Source organism: Phragmites australis, chromosome 13 (assembly GCF_958298935.1).
Source record: "Phragmites australis chromosome 13, lpPhrAust1.1, whole genome shotgun sequence".
Taxonomy (NCBI): domain Eukaryota; kingdom Viridiplantae; phylum Streptophyta; class Magnoliopsida; order Poales; family Poaceae; genus Phragmites; species Phragmites australis.
In genome coordinates this window covers 30264712-30284305 of record NC_084933.1, presented here as the reverse complement: position 1 = coordinate 30284305, position 19594 = coordinate 30264712, and the positions used below count along the sequence as shown (strand labels likewise).

At 40.9% G+C, this 19594-nt stretch overlaps 2 protein-coding genes across 2 annotated transcripts; both read left to right on the top strand.

The window, feature by feature from the left end:
- The first annotated feature begins 46 nt into the window (after window positions 1–46).
- Window positions 47–2555, top strand: LOC133888283 (PHD finger-like domain-containing protein 5A). The gene is made up of 2 exons (XM_062328469.1): window positions 47–229; window positions 2018–2555. Exon 2 carries the CDS (start codon window positions 2035–2037, stop codon window positions 2365–2367), a length of 333 nt encoding a protein of 110 aa, XP_062184453.1. The 5' UTR covers window positions 47–229; window positions 2018–2034; the 3' UTR covers window positions 2368–2555.
- An 11325-nt stretch (window positions 2556–13880) lies between these two features.
- On the top strand, window positions 13881–15451 carry LOC133888037 (thiamine thiazole synthase 2, chloroplastic). The gene is made up of 2 exons (XM_062328130.1): window positions 13881–14862; window positions 14969–15451. The coding sequence occupies exons 1-2, from the start codon at window positions 13972–13974 to the stop codon at window positions 15131–15133; spliced, it is 1056 nt and encodes a 351-aa protein (XP_062184114.1). The 5' UTR covers window positions 13881–13971; the 3' UTR covers window positions 15134–15451.
- The last annotated feature ends 4143 nt before the right edge of the window (window positions 15452–19594 follow it).

Here is a 19594-nt window from a genome sequence, read left to right as displayed (position 1 = left end):
AGCTGTCCGATTGGTGTGAGGACCGATTTGGACGGAGATCCCTGTGGTGGCGTCTATAAGCTTCTAGTAGCATCAGCCGCCGCCGAAGGCCCAAATACATCTCGCCGCGACCTCGAGCCCTAGCCGCCGACCGCTGCCTTCCTCGTCGCCGTCGTCTCGAGCTCTCAGCGCGTCGCCTGCGTGGAGCTCGGAGCGCCACTGTGCAGGGCAAATCCCCTACCCCTAGGAGGTACGTGATCTCTAAACTAAACTTCTCCGTGTTAGAGTCGATGCGACTTGAGTAGGCGTTTCGTCGATTAGTCGGTGACAGGGGCGCGGCCGCCTGACCTTGCCTCCGTCGGGCGAGGGACTTGGAGCTTCCGCTCCGGCACTCGCCGTAGCTAAATCGCGTTCGATCCGGCTGTCTTCCTCTGCAGTCCGCTCCAACTGAGTCGTATGGGCTCTGGTTCGTGACCTATGGCAGATAGGGGACGAGGGGGGAGCGTGGAAACTGGGATTCGTTTTTTTACTAACTGGGAACCTGGGATGTTTAATGATGGGTATTGTTCGTAGTAGTTCGTGTTGATTGCTGTGGTGGCCATGGTGGGATTGGTAATCAATGATGGATAGATTCATTAGAATGCTGTGCGAGTGTTGTTACGAGGCTTCGGCAACAATTGTTTGTGTAACTAGGTTATCGGGCCAGTCGGAAGTGTAGCCTGCGGGCAACCTTCAACATTGAAATTAGTATATGAAAGAATTGCCCTATTTTTTCAAACTGTATTTCAGCCCAGGGGCGGATCCAGCACAAATTGTTAGGGCGGCTGAGGCTTAAGTGCTAATAGTATCACTATTGGCACAAGCATGACTGCATAACTATGTTACTGCATAGCATATATTCACAGGCAGACAGGCTTACAGTCACAGAGTATTTAGCAAATTATCAATCTACCATATCTGCTAATCTGCATATGAGCTAGAACCGCAGAACTGATAGAAGAAATTTTATACCTTCTCCTTCTGCTGTTCCGCACGACTGCAAGTCTGCACTTGAGGCCTCGTCGCTTTGAGCTCTTCTCGTTCTGCGTTCAGGTCGTAGCCTGCTGTGCGCTTGCTGCAGCCTGCGCTCGCCTGCTACGTGTCGTGTCCCTGCGCGCCGAGCCGCCGAATGGGGCCCCTGTGCCGTCATGCCCCTGCTCGCTTGCCGTCCGCCTGGGCCCAACGCCCTGTGCTCCTGCTGCCCTCGTCGAGTCGTCGGGTATTGGGGAATTAGGGATTCGCAAGCTAGGTGTCGTCGACAGCAAGATGTGCTGAGGCTCTCGGTGAGTGGCGATTGGGCCTGTGCTGGTTGTCGAAGCAAACAACAGATCATGGGTTGTGTCGTCATGGGCTGCTGAGATAAGAAACTGAGTTGGGCTCCAAACTGGACTGGCGTCTGGCATCTAGCGGACTCATCTTCTCCTTCCCATGGTGTCGAGCTCTTAGCTAAATTTGTAGTTTGGTTATTGATCATTTGTTCCGGGGATCGATTGGAAGCATACACCTAGATGCCATGTCAGATGTTTTTATGATCTCATAAAAAAGACTGGCATTGGCTAGATTGCACTATTTTCAGTCGGATTTGTGCCTGGACTCGCTGTATTTATGTCAAATTTGGTTATAAGTTGTACCTGTTTTCAATATTCTTCACCTTCTCCAGGTGAGCTATTCTTATTTAAATTGACAAACCTGGTTGACGCCAGATGTACTTCCAAAAGAGCTTCAATGTTAGTAATGAATAATTGAACTGCTCTGTGATTCTCATGGGATTGCTGCACTAAAGTTGGTAGTGTTTGCAAACAGTTTGCTCCTCTAGGAGACGATGCATCGAAAGCTCTTAATGTTATCAAAAGGTCTACAGATAATTGATTGAATTTATAATTTGCTTCTACCAGGGATATTCACTGAATTTTTGTTCTTGTGCTTGTTCTACCTTTTGCTGATGGACTATGACATTGCACTATTTTTATCTCTATGCTGCTCCACTATGATTTTACAGGTTAGGATCCGACAGGCATGGCGAAGCATCATCCTGATCTCATCATGTGCCGGAAGCAGCCTGGCATTGCGATTGGTCGCCTGTGTGAGAAATGCGATGGCAAGTGTGTCATCTGTGACTCATATGTGCGCCCATGTACGCTTGTCCGGGTCTGTGATGAGTGCAACTACGGCTCCTTCCAGGGAAGGTGTGTCATCTGTGGAGGTGTTGGCATCTCAGATGCCTACTACTGCAAGGAGTGTACACAGCAGGAAAAGGACCGAGATGGTTGTCCCAAGATTGTCAATCTTGGAAGTGCCAAGACTGATCTCTTCTACGAGCGTAAGAAGTATGGTTTTAAGAAGAGATGATCGAGACGATGGATTTGTCAGGTTATTGGGGCCTCATGTGTCGATCTGTCCCCCTGATGCCTATTGAGACAGCAGCATTGTAATCATGTTATGATTTGATACTGATATGAGGATACCCCTGATACTCTCTGTAATAACTAATTGTCCTGTATGATCTAAGGTAGTGTTTGTTTGGTGGGATGTCTCTAGATGGGATGATCACATCCTATTTTTTCCAGATGTTTGGTTTGAGGATGAGGGGATAGGATACTCCTATAGGAGAATGATCTTTTGGGTGTTGGAGGGGATTCTAGAAAAGATCTAAGGTAGTGTTTGTTTGGTGGGATGTCTCTAGATGGGATGATCACATCCTATTTTTTCCAGATGTTTGGTTTGAGGATGAGGGGGATAGGATACTCCTATAGGAGAATGATCTTTTGGGTGTTGGAGGGGATTCTAGAAAATTTCTCGGACGTAATCGTCCTACTCGGGACGTGAGGATGCCGGTGAGTCCGATATCCTAAAATAGGCTTGTTCTATCCTTTCCATCAAACACGAATTTTGAATCATCTCATCTTTAATATATAAATGGGGTTATCTCATTCCGCTTTTTGGAGACTGCTTATGCGGTATGCACTTGAAGTTTGTTAATGACCATGGATGGACTTGAAATCCTGTTGTGGCCGTTGTCATCATATAATTGTTTGGGCTGTTCAACGACCAGTTATGGTGTCATCTGAAAAGAAAGATATTGATATGTGCGTTTGGCTGAGCATAGTCATAGCCTGTATGCATGTCCGGCGTTTTTTTGTACCAAGGTTTGGGGGACTGGATGGTGTTTTGTTGTTAACCTTTTCCCCCTTAATGCGTCTTTGAGCATGAATGTATTGTTCCACTATTGCATGGTAATTGCATGACATCTCATGCCACTGTGACTGGTATTGGTATGTAGTCAGATACTTGGTTAGTTGAACTGCACGGTGATTTCCTGGCCATTGCAAGGGCTTGTGTATTACTCTCCGTCCCACAATATAAGGCACCTTAAATTTTTGTCGATGTCCCATAATACAAGGCGCCTCAGCAATTTTTGCCAAATTCTCCTGAGAGTACCCCGTCTGCATGCATGGTTCGTTTTAAAGATAGGAAGCAAGCTGCCACACGAAACCAAAAGCAAACGCATGACTAAGACTACAAACAATACAAATGCACTTAGAAATTCAGAGGTCCATGCATGGTTTGATTACATTTGCAAGAACAAAATCTAATTGAGGTATTCAAATGCTTCGTTCACAATTTCTGGGTCACATTGCAACCCAACAGGAAATACACTATTCCTCTCAAGTGATTGCTTCTTCAAGTGTGGGATTGCATAGTGTTGCCCTCCTTTTCGACGCAAAATCCTCTCATGCATGATTGGTGAGTGAGGAAAATACGGTTACTCCTATTAATTGAATACTCGTCAAAAGCTTGGATTACCTTGGTGACAATGTCTTCAACACTACTTGGAGATAACTTTTAAAACATGGATTGAATGGCTTCAAAAAAACCAAGATCTAACATATTGAGGTCGGGAGAGTTGGGTGGCTAGCACATTAACCTTACATCAAAACCATCTTCTGCTGCCACATGACAAAACTCGTCATCATCGATTGCAATGTGCGTCTTAGCATTATCCTGCTAGATGAATAGGGGGTACCAAATTCCTCCGTTGGCCATTTTTGCTTCATCGCGGGCAGGACCTCACAGCTTGTTTCCTTGGTTACCAATGTCAATGCCTTAGTCACCAACGTACCAGCTGACCTATTCACATTACTTCTCCTTGTCGGCTCTACGAAAACAAAAGGAAATATGCCTATCTTCCTTGAAAATGTAACATTTCCATCCCCATCAAATCTAGGTCTCGCAATTGCCATGAGGAACATCACCTTTTCTATAAAATTCTTGCTCTTAGTGGTTCTCTCTGGCTTATCCTCATCTAGTGTCAAGAAGTAGTTTTGATAATTCCTCGTCTGATAGAACCACTTCTGATCTATGTACACGATATTGTACGTACCATCAAAAGTTGGTTCTTGCGGCATGCTTATGCTATCTAGCATTGAGAGGCAAAACCGAACCCATGCTCTCTTGTTATCTTCGGTCAATGCATATTGAATGTCATTCGTGTGCCGCCTAAACTTCCCTTCTTTCAACGACCTAAATAACGTGCTCTTTGAAATATTCATAGCGTCGGCTGGATCTCGGATTGTCGTTTGTCTACTTAAAGGGACATCTACTATGGCTTCGAGAATGAAGGCTACTTGTTTACTACCACAATTCTTTGCCTTCTTGCTTCAGACTGCATGTACCCCACCACCCCACTGTCCATTTAGCCATATCCGCTGCACTACTCTCAAAAGCACGCCCGTTTCAATAGAAACAGTCTTCGTCACTCCATGTTTCAATACGCCAAAAGAAGTCCTCTCTAGAAGCATGCTATATATGGATTGGCGTTGATCATCAGTATATTGCCTCCTCCTTCTGACATTGCCAACTTGATCTACAAATGTGTGGAAAAAACATATCACGAAAAGGCACAGATTTCCTTTAGCATGGAAAAAGAGATTTAATCATCTTACTCGTCTCGCAGGCGTCATCTTCTTCCCCATGGGCAGGGATACCATCTTCTTCTCCTTGACCATGGTCACTGGCAGCAGCTCCGGGTACATCTGTTCAAACAAGACAATGTGTATACATGATCAATCAGGGATTGGCATGATAGGGGAACAAAATAACAGAACAAAGGATGTGTATAATACCTTCATCGCTATCATCCCATTCAAGATCATAATTGAGGTCGATGACAGGGCCATCATAGTCCTCAATCTCTTCCCAATTGATCAGTACATTTAGGTCTAAATTCGCCATTGTTTTGGAGCATGCTAATGGATGAGAGAAGAGGAGAGAGTGGTGGCCGAGCTGTTGTGTTCATGGCTTATTTGTAGGAAGAGAACGAAATTTGTGCTCTAGGCGCTAATCTGGGCGACATCCGCGCTCTAACTTGCTGTTTTTCGCCCTAATCTGGGAGCTAATCTAGGCGCTAACCTCTTGAAAAATTTGGGCGCTAATCTGGGCGAGGTTGCTAACCTCACATGGCATGCAGGCAGGTGAGGAGAGAGCACGAGTGAGCAAGGCTTTGGCGCAGGAGCGCGAGCGCCCAAATATTTTGCATGCGCATGCGCCCAACGAAGCGACGTGAGGTTGCATGTAGCGTCCACCAACGAAATGATGCGGGCATTCATGCAGCGATGGGCGAAACGACACAAGCGGGGGGTATATCAAGAAGAAATCATCTTAGGCACCCTCTTCTTGGTCTCGGTGAAAAAATTTAGACGCCCTATATTGTGGGATGGGGGGAGTATAAGTTTACGCTACAATCCCCATTGAAAGAAGAGAAGAGTTAGCATCTGATATGTGAATACGTCTCCTTGAAACGGAATGCTAATCTATTCTATTAAAAATAACTATTGTGAGTAGATGTTGTAGACAATAGAGATTGGATAGAGAATGAACTCAAGAATCAGTTTGTGTGTTCTCTTGATATAATATTTGTACATTTATATACGGTGAATAGATAATTTTATGTCCGTTCAGAAGGCAGAACGGGCATCTCAGAAGGGGCATCAGCAACTTTGCCGATGTTTGATCAATTGGTGAATAACAACACCATGATTGAAGAAGACTCCCGTCACATGACCTGCTTGCAAGAGAAAGGGTAACCTGGTAAACATACGCAAGCTCTGACCTGTTTCTCTCTAGAAAAGCCTCAGAAATTGCTAAACTAATCCAGTCAGCCCACCATCCACTTATCCTAAAAAAACGGTGGGAAATCGTGAAGAAAAAGGATAAACCAAATCAAATCAAATCGACGCGATGACGAGAGGGGACAGAGCAGGCAGCCAAAGCCGCCGATGCCAGCACATCCTCCTCCTCACCACCACCTCACCATCTCTTCACCTTCCAAATCCCCGCCCCTCCGCCGGCGTCGCCCGGTGTGGTCGTCGCCGTGGGAGCGACAATGAGGGAAGGGGGCTGGAGGGAGGAAACCCTAGATGACCCGATCTCGGGTGGGTGCCCGAGAGTTTGTCCATTCGATCGTCGCCTCGCCCTGCCTAGTGTTCCCACACCTGTAGATCAGTTACGTTCGGTCGGTTGGGGAGGAGGACGCGGAGGGGAAGTACGAAGTGTGATGGGGTCAAGGCGGTCGAAGGCTGTTTCATGGGCCACCAGAGCCAATCTCTGCTAGGAGTCTTCTAATCACACCTTGCCACCACGGCGAGGAGAACGATTCGCACCTTCCTTCATGTCATGTACCAGCCTGAAGCACAGACCAGCGGAGCCCATCCCTCAGGAGCGTATACAAAAAGGGAAGCAAAGGCCAACCGTTTTTTAGGTAGTAAACGCCAACAGTTGAGCATCCATGAAATGACAGAACAGTTCTCTTTGATCCTTGGAGTGGTGGAGCGATGACCCGTGAATTTCATCATCAGAGGAGTTCGTGGTGGCGGTGCACACCACCTGTTCGGTGAAATGCTGAACCGGCTTGACACGACCTTGGGCTATCTTCTTCACGTCACCGTAAGCTTTCGTACGGTACCCGGTGACCGGAGAGGTGTTACACGAAGTCTTCGATGTCTACATATCGACAGCGGTGCGACTGCTCGCGTCCACGACCAACAGTAATAATCAATTTTCACTGCTGGTTCTTTTTTAATAGACATTTAGTATCGATCCTTGATACGAACTGACAGTGATGAATAGGTATATAAGATCTATTCAGTAGTAGTGTCTACAAGTTATAAGGAAGGCAATAGCACATGTCTATATAAACAAAGTCATGCATGCGAAAGGACTGATATGGAACTATGAAATTCTACCTCTAGCTTAATGCCTCAAACTTTGGTAGTTGCTTTGCAATAACAAAACCATGTAGATTTTATAAATGATTATAGACACCACGATTAGCTTAAAATATCTGCAACATAGAACAACCATCGATCGGCTCCCATCAAGACAATCATAAAGTTTATTCGGTAAAATTGTACAATTATTTATGTCACACTACGAATAGGGCCATAATAGAGAACATATTTGGGGCATGCTGTGATGGGTACAAATTTCAAATGGGACCATCATGCAAGCAATCATGTGATTGGAGAGAACAGAACGCGCAAAAGATATGAATGTGAAGCAAATACTTTGAAGCTGTTATAGCTTTAGCTTCAATAGATCTGTTCATATTTTGCTAGCCAGTTCTGAAACAAGAACTATTTTTTCCTTTAGGCAGTTGTAAAAAAGAATCTCTTGGAGCAGGGCATGCGTAATGTATACATTTGGAGTACATAACTAACTACGTCAATGGTACAATTAACTTATAAATGACTCAAAACACGATCATGACGTGCCCCCGATGAAATATCCGATGTCAAAAATCATTGCCCACTGTTTGAAAGATCTAGATCTCACTGCATGCTTCATTTTGCTAGAAAATTAATATATGGGTCACATCATTACATTTTAAACCAGAGAAGAAAGGAAATGTGTACAAATAATATATCCTTTCTTAGAAAAGGCTTTTGGATGCAATGCCACTTTCAAGAATCATATGGTCCCAAATGTGGCACATATATTTCTATAAAGATGACATTTTTGTAGTCTAGTGTTGGATATATAACTGAGGCTTAGCCGCTACAGGAGAAGCATGTCATCATGACTAATTGCTATATTGATTGAAAGTATAGCTTGTGGAGTGTCATGACACCATATCGCAAGTGGTGCGATTTGCTGACGAGACATGACAAGCACTTCAATGGTCACAATTCCAGTCGCGTACTTTCATATTTTGCAAATATACAAATATCTAGTTTGGAAAAAAAAATGTATAAATATCACTCAAAAAAGAATATACAAAGATATGCCTAACATTTGGACAATAGTAAAATAATCACTGCTATGTTACCTAGGCACGACAGTATATCACTAAATTATGGAATTCACCATTTATATTATCTCTTATAACTAGAACTATGCATATAGAAAAAATATGTTAAAATACACGGTATAACAAAGTGAATAATAATCTCCCACATAATAAATATATGGAAGGCTCACAATAGACTTCTAGAAATATCGATAAAAATATTTCTAAGTAAATGTAAGTGATCCAGTGAGCTGAGCACCACATACTAGCAGAGGATAATATAATTATGGGTACCCTGTTACCAACAAGTCTGTGGCTCACCTCTCTCTCCAAAAGCCATCCATAAAACCCTCACAAAATATCTGAGCAATCAATCCACATCCACATCCTTCCAACTCTTCGGGTCCATATTCTAATACGTAGCCACAACGCCCAAATATTTGTTGCAGGCTCCTTCACCTACTTAAACCCCAGCCACAGCAGCCCCATTCCCTCACACTGCGAGCACCATCCAGAGCTTCATCCATCTCCACAAGCCAAGAAGCTCTCAGCCTGTCAGCCATCGCTACCACCGTGTCTACCCTCCTCAAGTCCTCCTTCGCCGGCGTTTGCCTCCCGGTAGCCACGCGATCTCCATCCCCGTCGTCTCCACCCCGTGTGTCGCCGGCCCCATCTGCTCCTCCCTCTCCTCCTACAACCCACCCTACGACCTCAACGCCTTCAAGTTCAGCCCATCAAGGAGTCCATCGTCTCCCGCGAGATGACCGGGATGGAGGTTGCCGAGATCGACGGTGCCTAGATAGGTTTACAAAATTAAAGATGTCACCCTTTCAATAGGTAACAGGTTAAAAAAATAAAAAAAAACACTACATTCTATTGCTCACCAAATATATATTGTAGATGATACTAAGATCTAACTCTGAAAAAAAGATAGAAATATGATATGTACAATGAGAATAAAAAAGATACATTTTATTATACACAATAGGTTAGACCGTGTATAATGAAATTTGTCTTTTTTATTTCTCATTGTAAAGTCACAAGTCACACGATTTTTCACGCGAATAAAATTTGTCCTTTTTATTTCTCATTGTAAAGCCACAAGTCACATGATTTTTTGCGCGAAATACACATGCGTACAGTGGCACTCGAACCCAGGATCACTCAGCTCACGCGATACGTTCTTTTCATCCTACCACAGAAGTACTTGTGATAACAATAGGATATAATTTCCTTTTGATGCTTGTTTTTTTGAATATTTTTATAATTATTTGGGCACCTAAATGACCTTAAATTAAAAAGTTTTCTACTACAAAGTTATAGATCTCGTCAAGGACTATAATTTTAATATAAAGTTTGTCCTCATCCGAATTCGTATAAAACAGTTAAGAATTTTGGAAGATAAACTATTATCTATTATCACTGACGGTTTGAAACATGAACCGGCAGTGATACTTGACTAACTATCGCGTGACTAGAATTGATAGTGATAGTTAAGTTTTACTGTCGATTCCTTTCGGATGAATATTTTGTGTCGATCCTTGATATAAAACAGTAATGATACTCTATCACCGTTGGCTTCTTATATGGTTTATCTGTAGCAATAAAAGGAAGTCAATAGCACATATCGACATAAACAAAGTCATACATGTGAAAGGACTAATATGGAACTATTAAAATTCTACCTTTAACTTATTGTTTTAAATTTTTGTAGTTGCTTTTGCAATAAAAAAATCATATAGATTTCATAAATGATTATAGACACCACGACTAGCTTGAAAATATCTTCCACATAGAACAACCATCGATCGGTTCCAATCAAGACAGTCATAAAGGTTATCCGGTAAAATTGTATAATTATTTATGTCACACTATGAATAGGACTATAGTAGAGGATATATCTGGGGCATGCTGCGACCGGTACAAATTTCAAATGGGACCTTCATGTAAGAAATCATATGATTAGAGAAAACAGAGCATGAAAATACATGAATTGTGAAGCAAATACCATAAAATTGTTACAACTTTAGCTCCAATTGATCCGTTCATATTTTGCTAGCCAGTTCTGGAACAAGACTAATTATTTTTTCTCTGGACAGTTGTAAAAAAGAATCTCTTAGAGCAGGGCATGTGTAATATATACATTTAGAGTACATAACTAACTGCATGAATGATACAATTAAGTTGTAAAGGACTCAAAACACGATCATGACGGCCCCGATGAAATATCCAATGTCAAAAATCATTGCCCACTGTTCGAATGATCTATATCTCACACAAAATGACAACCAACATTAGCTAGCCACACAAAATCAGCAATTTTTGGATTGGGATGATTGATATCCGGGACCCATCGGTTGATGTAGTGCCAAAACCCAAAATAATATCTCCTTCTTGGATTCCAATTCTCTTGTCTGCTATTGGCACACACTCCAACAATTCCACGACGCACAACATTTTGGGACCGTGCTACGTCATTCCGGCGATCAGCTAGCCACGAGACTGGATGGACATCGATATAGGAGGGCAGATTAGCCGAGTGAAGGGCAAACAGAGATCTTTTTTATTTTTATATTTTTAAAATCCGAAAATTGTGTGTATATATATATGTCTTTTTGAAATTTTGCAACTCTATACTCATGTGGTAAGTTAGACCTGTGACAGGTCCCTATAGCTAAAAGATATGTTTATAAAATAAAATACATCGTTTCAATACTCTTAAAATTAAAAATACTATTGAATTAGTAATAAAAATTATGAAAATTTGATATGGAGGAAGCTATCATCTATTTCTACAAAAAAAAGTTCAAATAAAAATATGACCAGAAAATTTTGAGAAAAAAATACAAATATCAAGGAAGGTCAAGACAAGGCCACAGTGGGCCAACAAGACAGGGGCAGGCAGCAGGCTCTGACTCAGGTGCGCCTACCACAGGTCCTATTGTAGTCAGGTAGGGCGAACCGAAGTTGAGTTTTTTATTTTGAAAATAAAAAATCCTAAAACTAGGGATTCATTTGCAGAAATTAAAAAAATAGGTTAAGTCGCGAGTTGGAATGATGATAGCAAGATGTTACCTTTTCAACGGATGAGAGGTTTAAAAAGTAAAGATGTCATCTTTCCGATAAATGTCAGGTTAAAAATAAAAAACACTGTTGTATATTGCTCTCAAAATTCAAAATATTATCCAAATAGTCATAAACAAACTGGACTTGAGAGTTTCTTCTTATCCAGCTCCTCGCGAATGAAATGATTTTTTTGAACCGAATGTATGTTGTAGATGATACTATGATATGTTGTAGATGATACTATGATAAGCCAACAAAAAAATTAGACACAAATATGATTTATACAATGAAAATAAAAAAAAATCTACACAGTCTGTCAGACCGTGTATAATGAAATTTGTGTGTTTTGTTTCTCATTTTAAAGTCACAAGTTATTTGATTTTTCATGCGCGTGAGATTCATGGCACTCGAATCTGGGACCACTCAGCTCGCGCGATACGTACTTACCATCCCACCACAAAGTACTTGTGATAATAATAGGATATGATTTTCTTTTGATCCTTATTTCCTAAAAAAAATTATGATTATTTGGACATCTAAATAACATTAAATTAAAAGGTTTTCAACTATAAAGTTATAAATCTCGTCGATGGTTACAATTTTTATTCTAAGTTTGTCCTTATCCGACTTCGTATGAAAAAATTATGATTTTTTTAAGATAAGTTATTATCCATTATCATTACTGGTTCATGTTACGAATTGACAGTGAAACTTGACGAATAATCATTATCGATGTGTGGCTAGAATTAACACCGGTAGTCAAATTTTACTACCGGTTTGTTGCTAGAACCAATAGTGGTTGTCAATTATCACTGCTGGTCCTTTTCGAATGGATATTTAGCACTAGTCTTTGATTAAAAAAGACAACGATAGGTAAGTATATAAGATATATTCTATAATAATATCTACAAGTTATAAGGAAGATAATAGCACATGTCGATATAAACAAAGTCAAGCATGTGAAAGGACTAATATGGAACTATTAAAATGCTACCTCTAGCTTAATGCCTCAAACTTTGGTAGTTGCTTTTGCAATAAAAAAAACCATATAGATTTCATAAAGATTATAGATACCACGGCTAGCTTGAAAATATCTTCAATATAGAACAACCATCGATCTGCTCCAATCAAGACAATCGTAAAAGTTATTCGGTAAAATTGTAAAATTATTTATGTCACTATAAATAGAGCCATACTAGAGAATATATTTAGGGCATGCTGTGACTGTTACAAATTTCAAATGGGACCATCATGCAAGCAATCATGTGGTTGGAGAGAACAGAGTACGAAAAGATATGAATGTGAAGCAAATACTACGAAACTGTTATAGCTTTAGCTCCAAAAGATCCTTTTATATTTTGCTAGCCAGTTCTGAAACAAGACTAACTACTTTTCCTATGGGCAGTTGTAAAACAGAATCTCTTGGAGCAGGGCATGCGTAATGTATACATTTGGAGTACATAAATAACTGCATCAATGGTACAATTAAGTTATAAATGACTCAAAACACGATCATGACGTGCCCCCGATGAAATATCCGATGTCAAAAATCGCTGCCCACTGTTTGAAAGATCTATAGCTCACGGCATGTTTCATTGTGCTAGAAAATTAATACATGGGTCACATCATTACATTTTAAACCAGGGAAGAAAGGAAAGGTGTACAAATAACATATCCTTTCTTAGAAAAGTCTTTTGGATGCAATGCCGCTTTCAAGAATCATCTGGACCCAAATGTGGCACAGATATTTCAATAAAGATGACATTTTTGTAGTCTAGTGTTGGATATATAACTGAGGCTCTACAGGAGAAGCATTAGCCACTACAGGAGAAGCATGTCATCATGACTAATTGCTATGTTGATTGAAAGTATAGCTTGTGGAGTGTCATGTCACCATATCGCAAGTGGTGCGATTTGCTGACGAGACATGACAAGCAATTCAACGGTCACAATTCTGGTCGCGTACTTTCATATTTTACAAATATACAAATATCTGTTTTAAAAAAAAAATAGAAATATCACTCATAAAAGAATATACAAAGATAAGCCTAACATTTGAATAATAGTGAAACAATCACTGCTATTTTACCTAGGCACAACACTATATCACTAAATTATGTAATTCACCATATATATATAATCTCTTATAACTAGAACTACGTGTATAGAAAAAATATGTTAAAATACACAATATAGCAAAACAGATAATAATTTCTCACATAATGAATATATGAAAGTCACACAATAGACTTCTAAAAATATCATCAAGAATCTATCTAAGTAAATATAAGTGATCAATGAGCTAGCCACCATACACTTAACAGATGATAATGTAATTATAGGTACCCGTTAACAACAAGTCTATGTCTCACGTCACTCTCCAAAAACCATCCATAAAACCCTCACAAAATATATGAACAACCAATCCACATCCACAGCCTCCCAACTCTTTGGGTCCATATTCTGACACGTAGCCACAGTGCCCAGATATTTGTTTTAGGCTCCTTCACCTTCTTAAACCCCAGCCACAACAGCCCCATTCCCTCACACTACGAGCACCATCCAGAGCTTCATCCATCTCCACAAGCCAAGAAGCTCTAAGCATGTCAGCCATGGCTACCACTGCGTCTACCCTCCTCAGGTCCTCCTTCGCTGGCTTCCGCATCCCGACAGCCACGCACTCTCCATCCTCCGTCGTCGTCACCCCGTGCGCCGCTGGCCCCATCTGCTCGTCCCTTTCCTCCTCCAACCCGTCCTACGACCTCAACGCCTTCAAGTTCAGCCCCATCAAGGAGTCCATCGTCTCCCGCGAGATGACACGCCGCTACATGACGGACATGATCACCTACGCCGACACCGATGTCGTCATCGTCGGCGCGGGATCTGCGGGGCTCTCCTGCGCGTACGAGCTCTCCAAGGACCCATCCATCAGCATAGCAATCGTGGAGCAGTCTGTGTCCCCGGGAGGCGGTGCGTGGCTTGGGGGCCAGCTCTTCTCGGCCATGGTGGTGCGCAAGCCTGCGCACCTCTTCCTCGATGAGCTTGACATCGCGTACGACGAGGCGGATGACTATGTGGTGATCAAGCACGCCGCTCTCTTCACCTCCACCATCATGAGCCGCCTCCTCGCGCGGCCCAACGTCAAGCTCTTCAACGCCGTCGCCGTTGAGGACCTCATCGTCAAGCAGGGCCGCGTCGGTGGCGTGGTGACCAACTGGGCGCTCGTGTCAATGAACCACGACACACAGTCATGCATGGACCCCAACGTGATGGAGGCCAAGGTGGTGGTGAGCTCGTGCGGGCACGATGGGCCGTTCGGGGCCACCGGGGTCAAGCGACTCCAGGACATCGGCATGATCGACACCGTGCCCGGGATGAAAGCGCTCGACATGAACACTGCGGAGGATGAGATCGTGCGGCTCACCCGCGAGGTCGTGCCTGGCATGATCGTGACCGGGATGGAGGTCGCTGAGATCGACGGTGCCCCGAGGATGGTAAGAGAAGATCAAATTTTTTGCAACATCTTTTACATGGTATCTTGCCATTTTTACACGGTTCTTGGACCGATGTGGATTTGTTCAATTCCTTTGTTGTTCGCAGGGCCCGACGTTCGGCGCCATGATGATCTCTGGCCAGAAGGCGGCGCACCTGGCGTTGAAGGCGTTGGGCAGACCGAATGCCGTCGACGGGTCCATCAAGACGTTGTCGGCATTGAGTGGGGAGTTCGTCCTCGCGTCCAAGCATGACGAGGTCGTGGACGCCTGAACAGGGGAATGAAGTCCGTCGGAACAGGGAACACGTTGGTGGAAAAATCTAAGAGTTTTGGCGTTTTATTTGGGACCTGCTTGAATTCCCTTTGGTCAGCTTGGTGTCACTACTATCATGTTCATAGCACTACCGTCGTGTGGCTCTATCTTGTGGGGGGGGGGGGGCACTCTGTGGGCTACTGCTAGCACAGTGAATAAGAGAGGAGGGAATAAAATGATTGATTGCCATGTTGATGTGATGTGGTTGATTTGCTTGTTGATTTTGCGAAATATTTTACCTGCTTTAATTAATTTGGCTTGTTGATTTTGCGAAATATTTTACTATGTGATTTTCCAGATCGAATCTACCATGTTTGAATCTTGATACTTAGGTTATAATTTCTTGGTTCTTATCGATACTAGTTTTTTTTCTTTCCAGAATAAAGTAATTCCGATGTAACCAAACCCTAAAGATGTCGGACAAGGAGCATACGACGCTGAAGCATAAATATGCATAGAAATTGAAATACTATAGATGATAGATTCTTTATTTGCCACCGCTAAAATCCTTAACAATCCACGTGTCATTGGCACCGGCAATGCAACCCCGAGATTGAGAATTTTAGTGGTGTTAAATAAGGAAGTCGCCCGATCGAAAACTCAGATTGTATTACCACACATATTTTGAACATCAAAGACCAAATATAATCTAGCAACATAAAAAAAAATGTCAAGATCACGCATACGCAGCTCACCGTAAAAGCAGGTACAAGTGTATAACAATGTGGCGCAGTTGGTGTCACTCGGTGAATATGAAAAGAACTCGCTAATAAACAATCCAGGTAATCAAACCCAAAATTTAGAAGGTACGTAACTTTTCGTTAGACAAAATGACAACCAACATTAGCTAGCCACACAAAATCAGCATTTTTGAACTGGGGTGATTGATATTCGGGACCCTTCGGTTGATATAGTGCCAAAACCCAAAACAAAATGACAACCGACATTAGCTAGCCACACAAAATCAGCATTTTTGGATTGGGGTGATTGATATTCGGGACCCATCAGTTGATGTAGTGCCAAAACCCAATATAATATCTCCTTCTTGGATTCCAATTATATTGTCTGCTAGTGGCACACACTCCAACAGTTCCACGACGCACAGCATTTTGGGACCGTGCTACGTCATTCCGGCGATCAGCTAGCCATGAGACTGGATGGACATCTATATTGGAGGGCAGATTAGCCGAGTGAAGGGCAGGTCGAGATCTTTTTTATTTTTATGTTTTTAAAATCCAAAAATTGAGTGATATATATATATATATATCTGTTTTGAAATTTTGCAACTCTATAATCACGTACTAAAATTGCTGAAAGATATGTTTTAAAAAATACAACGTTTCAATGCTTCAAAATTAAAAACACTATTGAAATAGTAATGGAAAATGATGGAGAGGAAGCTATCATGTATGTCCGAAAAAATCAAATAAAAATATGACATGTAAATTGAGAAAAAAAATCTAAATTTTAAAGAACGTCAAGACGAGGCCAACGAGCCACAGTGGGCCCAAGGAGGCAGGGCAGGCAGCAAGCTCTGACTCAGGTGCGCCCACCACAGGGCTATTGTAGGCCGGTAGGGGCGAACAGAAGTTGATTTTTTTATTTTGAAAATCAAAAAATTGTAAAACTAGGCATTCGTTTGGATAAATTAAAAAATAGGCTAGTGTCGTCCAGTTGTAAAGGCGATAACAAGATATTGGCTTTCAAACATGCGATAGATTTAAAAAATAAAGATATCACCTTTCCAATAAACATCAGGTTAAAAAATAAAAAAACACCATAGTCTATTTCTCTCAAAATTTAAAACACTATCCAAAAAGTTTGATGTCACCTTTCCAACGAGCGATATATTTAAAAAAAATAAAGATATCACCTTTCCAATAGGTGTCAGATTAAAAAATAAAAACATATATATCTATTACTCTCAAAATTCAAAACACTATTTAAATAGTCATGAATTTTTTAACCGAACTGTTGTAGATGGTACTATGATCAAGCAAACAAAAAAGATTTAGACAAAAAATAGGATTTGTACCATTTGAATAAAAAAGATAAATTTTATTCTACATAGTCTGTCAAACCATTTACAATGAATTTTGTCTTTTTTGTTTTCATTGTAAAGTTAAAAGTCACATGATTTTTTACGTGAATTAAATTTGTCTTTTTTCCCCTCATTGTGAAGTCACAAGTCACCGATTTTTCACGCGTGTGAGGTTTGTGGCACTCTAACCCAACAATATTTAGCTCGTGCGATACGTTTTTACCCTCACATCATAGAAATACTTGTGATAACAGTAGGATATAATTTTCTTTTAATCCTTATTTTCTGAAACATTTTATGATTATTTGGAAATCTAAATGACCTTAAATTAAAAAAGTTTCAACTACAAAGTTGTAGATCTTATCGATGACTGCAACTTTCATATAAAGTTTGTCCACATTCGAGTTCATATGAAAAAATTATGAATTTTTTAAGATAAATTATCATTATTATCACTGCATTATCACGATCGGTTCGTAAGATTAATCGTAGTGATACTCGACGAACTATCACTGCTGGTGTGCGGTTAGAATCAACAGTGATAGTCAAGTTTCACTGTATTCTTTTTGAATGGATATTTAGTATCGGTCCTTAATACAAACTGACAATAATATTTCATCACTGTTGGCTTGTAAAAAGCTGATAGTGATAGGTTGACATATAAAATCTATTCTGTAAAAAAAAAAATAGATACAAATATATAAACACTATGGCGCAGTTGGTGTTACTCGGTGAATATGAAAAGATCTCGCTAATAATTTAGAAAGTACGTAACTTTCCGTTAGACAAAGTAACAACCAACATTAGCTAATCAGTATTTTTGGACTAGGGTGATTGATATTCGGGACCTTGATGTAGTGCCAAAACCCAAAACAAAATGACAACCAATATTAGCTGCTAATGTTGGCTAGCCACACAAAATCAGCATTTTTGGACTGGGATGATTGATATTCGGGACCTTTCAGTGGATGTAGTGCCAAAACCCACAAGAATATCTCCTTCTTGGATTCCAATTCTCTTGTCTGCTCATGGCACACACTCCAACAGTTCCACGACGCACAACATTTTGGGACCGTGCTACGTCATTCCGGCGATCAGCTAGCCACGAGACTGGATGGACATCGATATAGGAGGGCAGATTAGCCGAGTGAAGGGCAGGTTGAGGTCTTTTTATTTTTGAAATCCGTAAATTATGTATATATATATATATATGTTTGTTTTGAAATTTTGTAACTCTATACTCGTGTCGTAAGTTAGAAGTGTGACGGTCCAGTTGCTAAAAACATATTTTTAAAAAATAAAAATACATCATTTCAATGCTCTCGAAATTCAAAACAATTGAAATAGTTATGAAAAAATCTGAAAAAAATGGTATAGATAAAGCTATCATCTATTAAAAAATTCAAATAAAAATATGACCTTTAAATTGAGAAAAAACCCCCAAATTTCAAGGAAGACCAAGACGATACACAGTGGACCCAATGAGGCAGGGGCAGGCACCAGGCTCTAACTCATGTGCACCCACCACAGGGCCTATTGTTGGCCGGTAGGAAAGAACTGAAGTTGATTTTTTTGGGGCATGCTGTGACGGGTACAAATTTCAAATGGGACCATCATGGAAGCAATCATGTGATTGGAGAGATCAGAGCATGAAAAGATATGAATGTGAAGCAAATACTATGAAACTATTCTAGCTTTAGTTACAATAGATCCGTTCATATTTTGCTAGCCAGTTCTGAACAAGACTACTTTTCCTTTGGGCAGTTGTAAAAAAATCTCTTGGAGCAGGGCACGCATAATGGTGCAATTTGCTGACGAGACATGACAAGCACTTCAACTGTCTCAATTCTGTTTGCGTACATTAATATTTTGCAAATATACAAATATCTATTTAAAAAAATGTTGAAATATCACTCAAAAAAGAATATACAAAGATGTGCCTAACATTTGGACAATAGTGAAACAATCGCTACTATTTTACCTAGGTACGACAGTATATCACTAAATTATGGAATTCACCATGTATGTAATCTCTTATAACTAGAAATATATATATGGAAAAAATATGTTAAAATAAACAGTATAACAAAGCGGATAATAAACTCCCACATGATGAATATATGGAAGGCTCACAATAGACTTATAGAAATATAAACAAGAATCTATCTAGTAAGTGTAACTGTGTAAGTGATCCAGTGAGCTGACTACCACATACTAGCAGAGGATGATGTGATTCCCAAGTCGCTCTGACTCCACCGCCGATTATATATATATGCAAGAATACACATCTGTTTGAAATAATTGCAGGAATAGGCTATTGTCATCTGTTTATCGGACAAAAACAAGATATCGCCCGTTGAATGGAGCTCAACGGTCAAG

Bases quoted from the DNA above. Each gene is read 5' to 3' on its own strand.
- LOC133888283 (XM_062328469.1), top strand. From the start codon at position 2,035: ATGGCGAAGCATCATCCTGATCTCATCATGTGCCGGAAGCAGCCTGGC.
- LOC133888037 (XM_062328130.1), top strand. From the start codon at position 13,972: ATGTCAGCCATGGCTACCACTGCGTCTACCCTCCTCAGGTCCTCCTTC. The intron at 14,863-14,968 runs GTAAGAGAAGAT...TGTTGTTCGCAG, and splicing joins TCGACGGTGCCCCGAGGATG to GGCCCGACGTTCGGCGCCAT.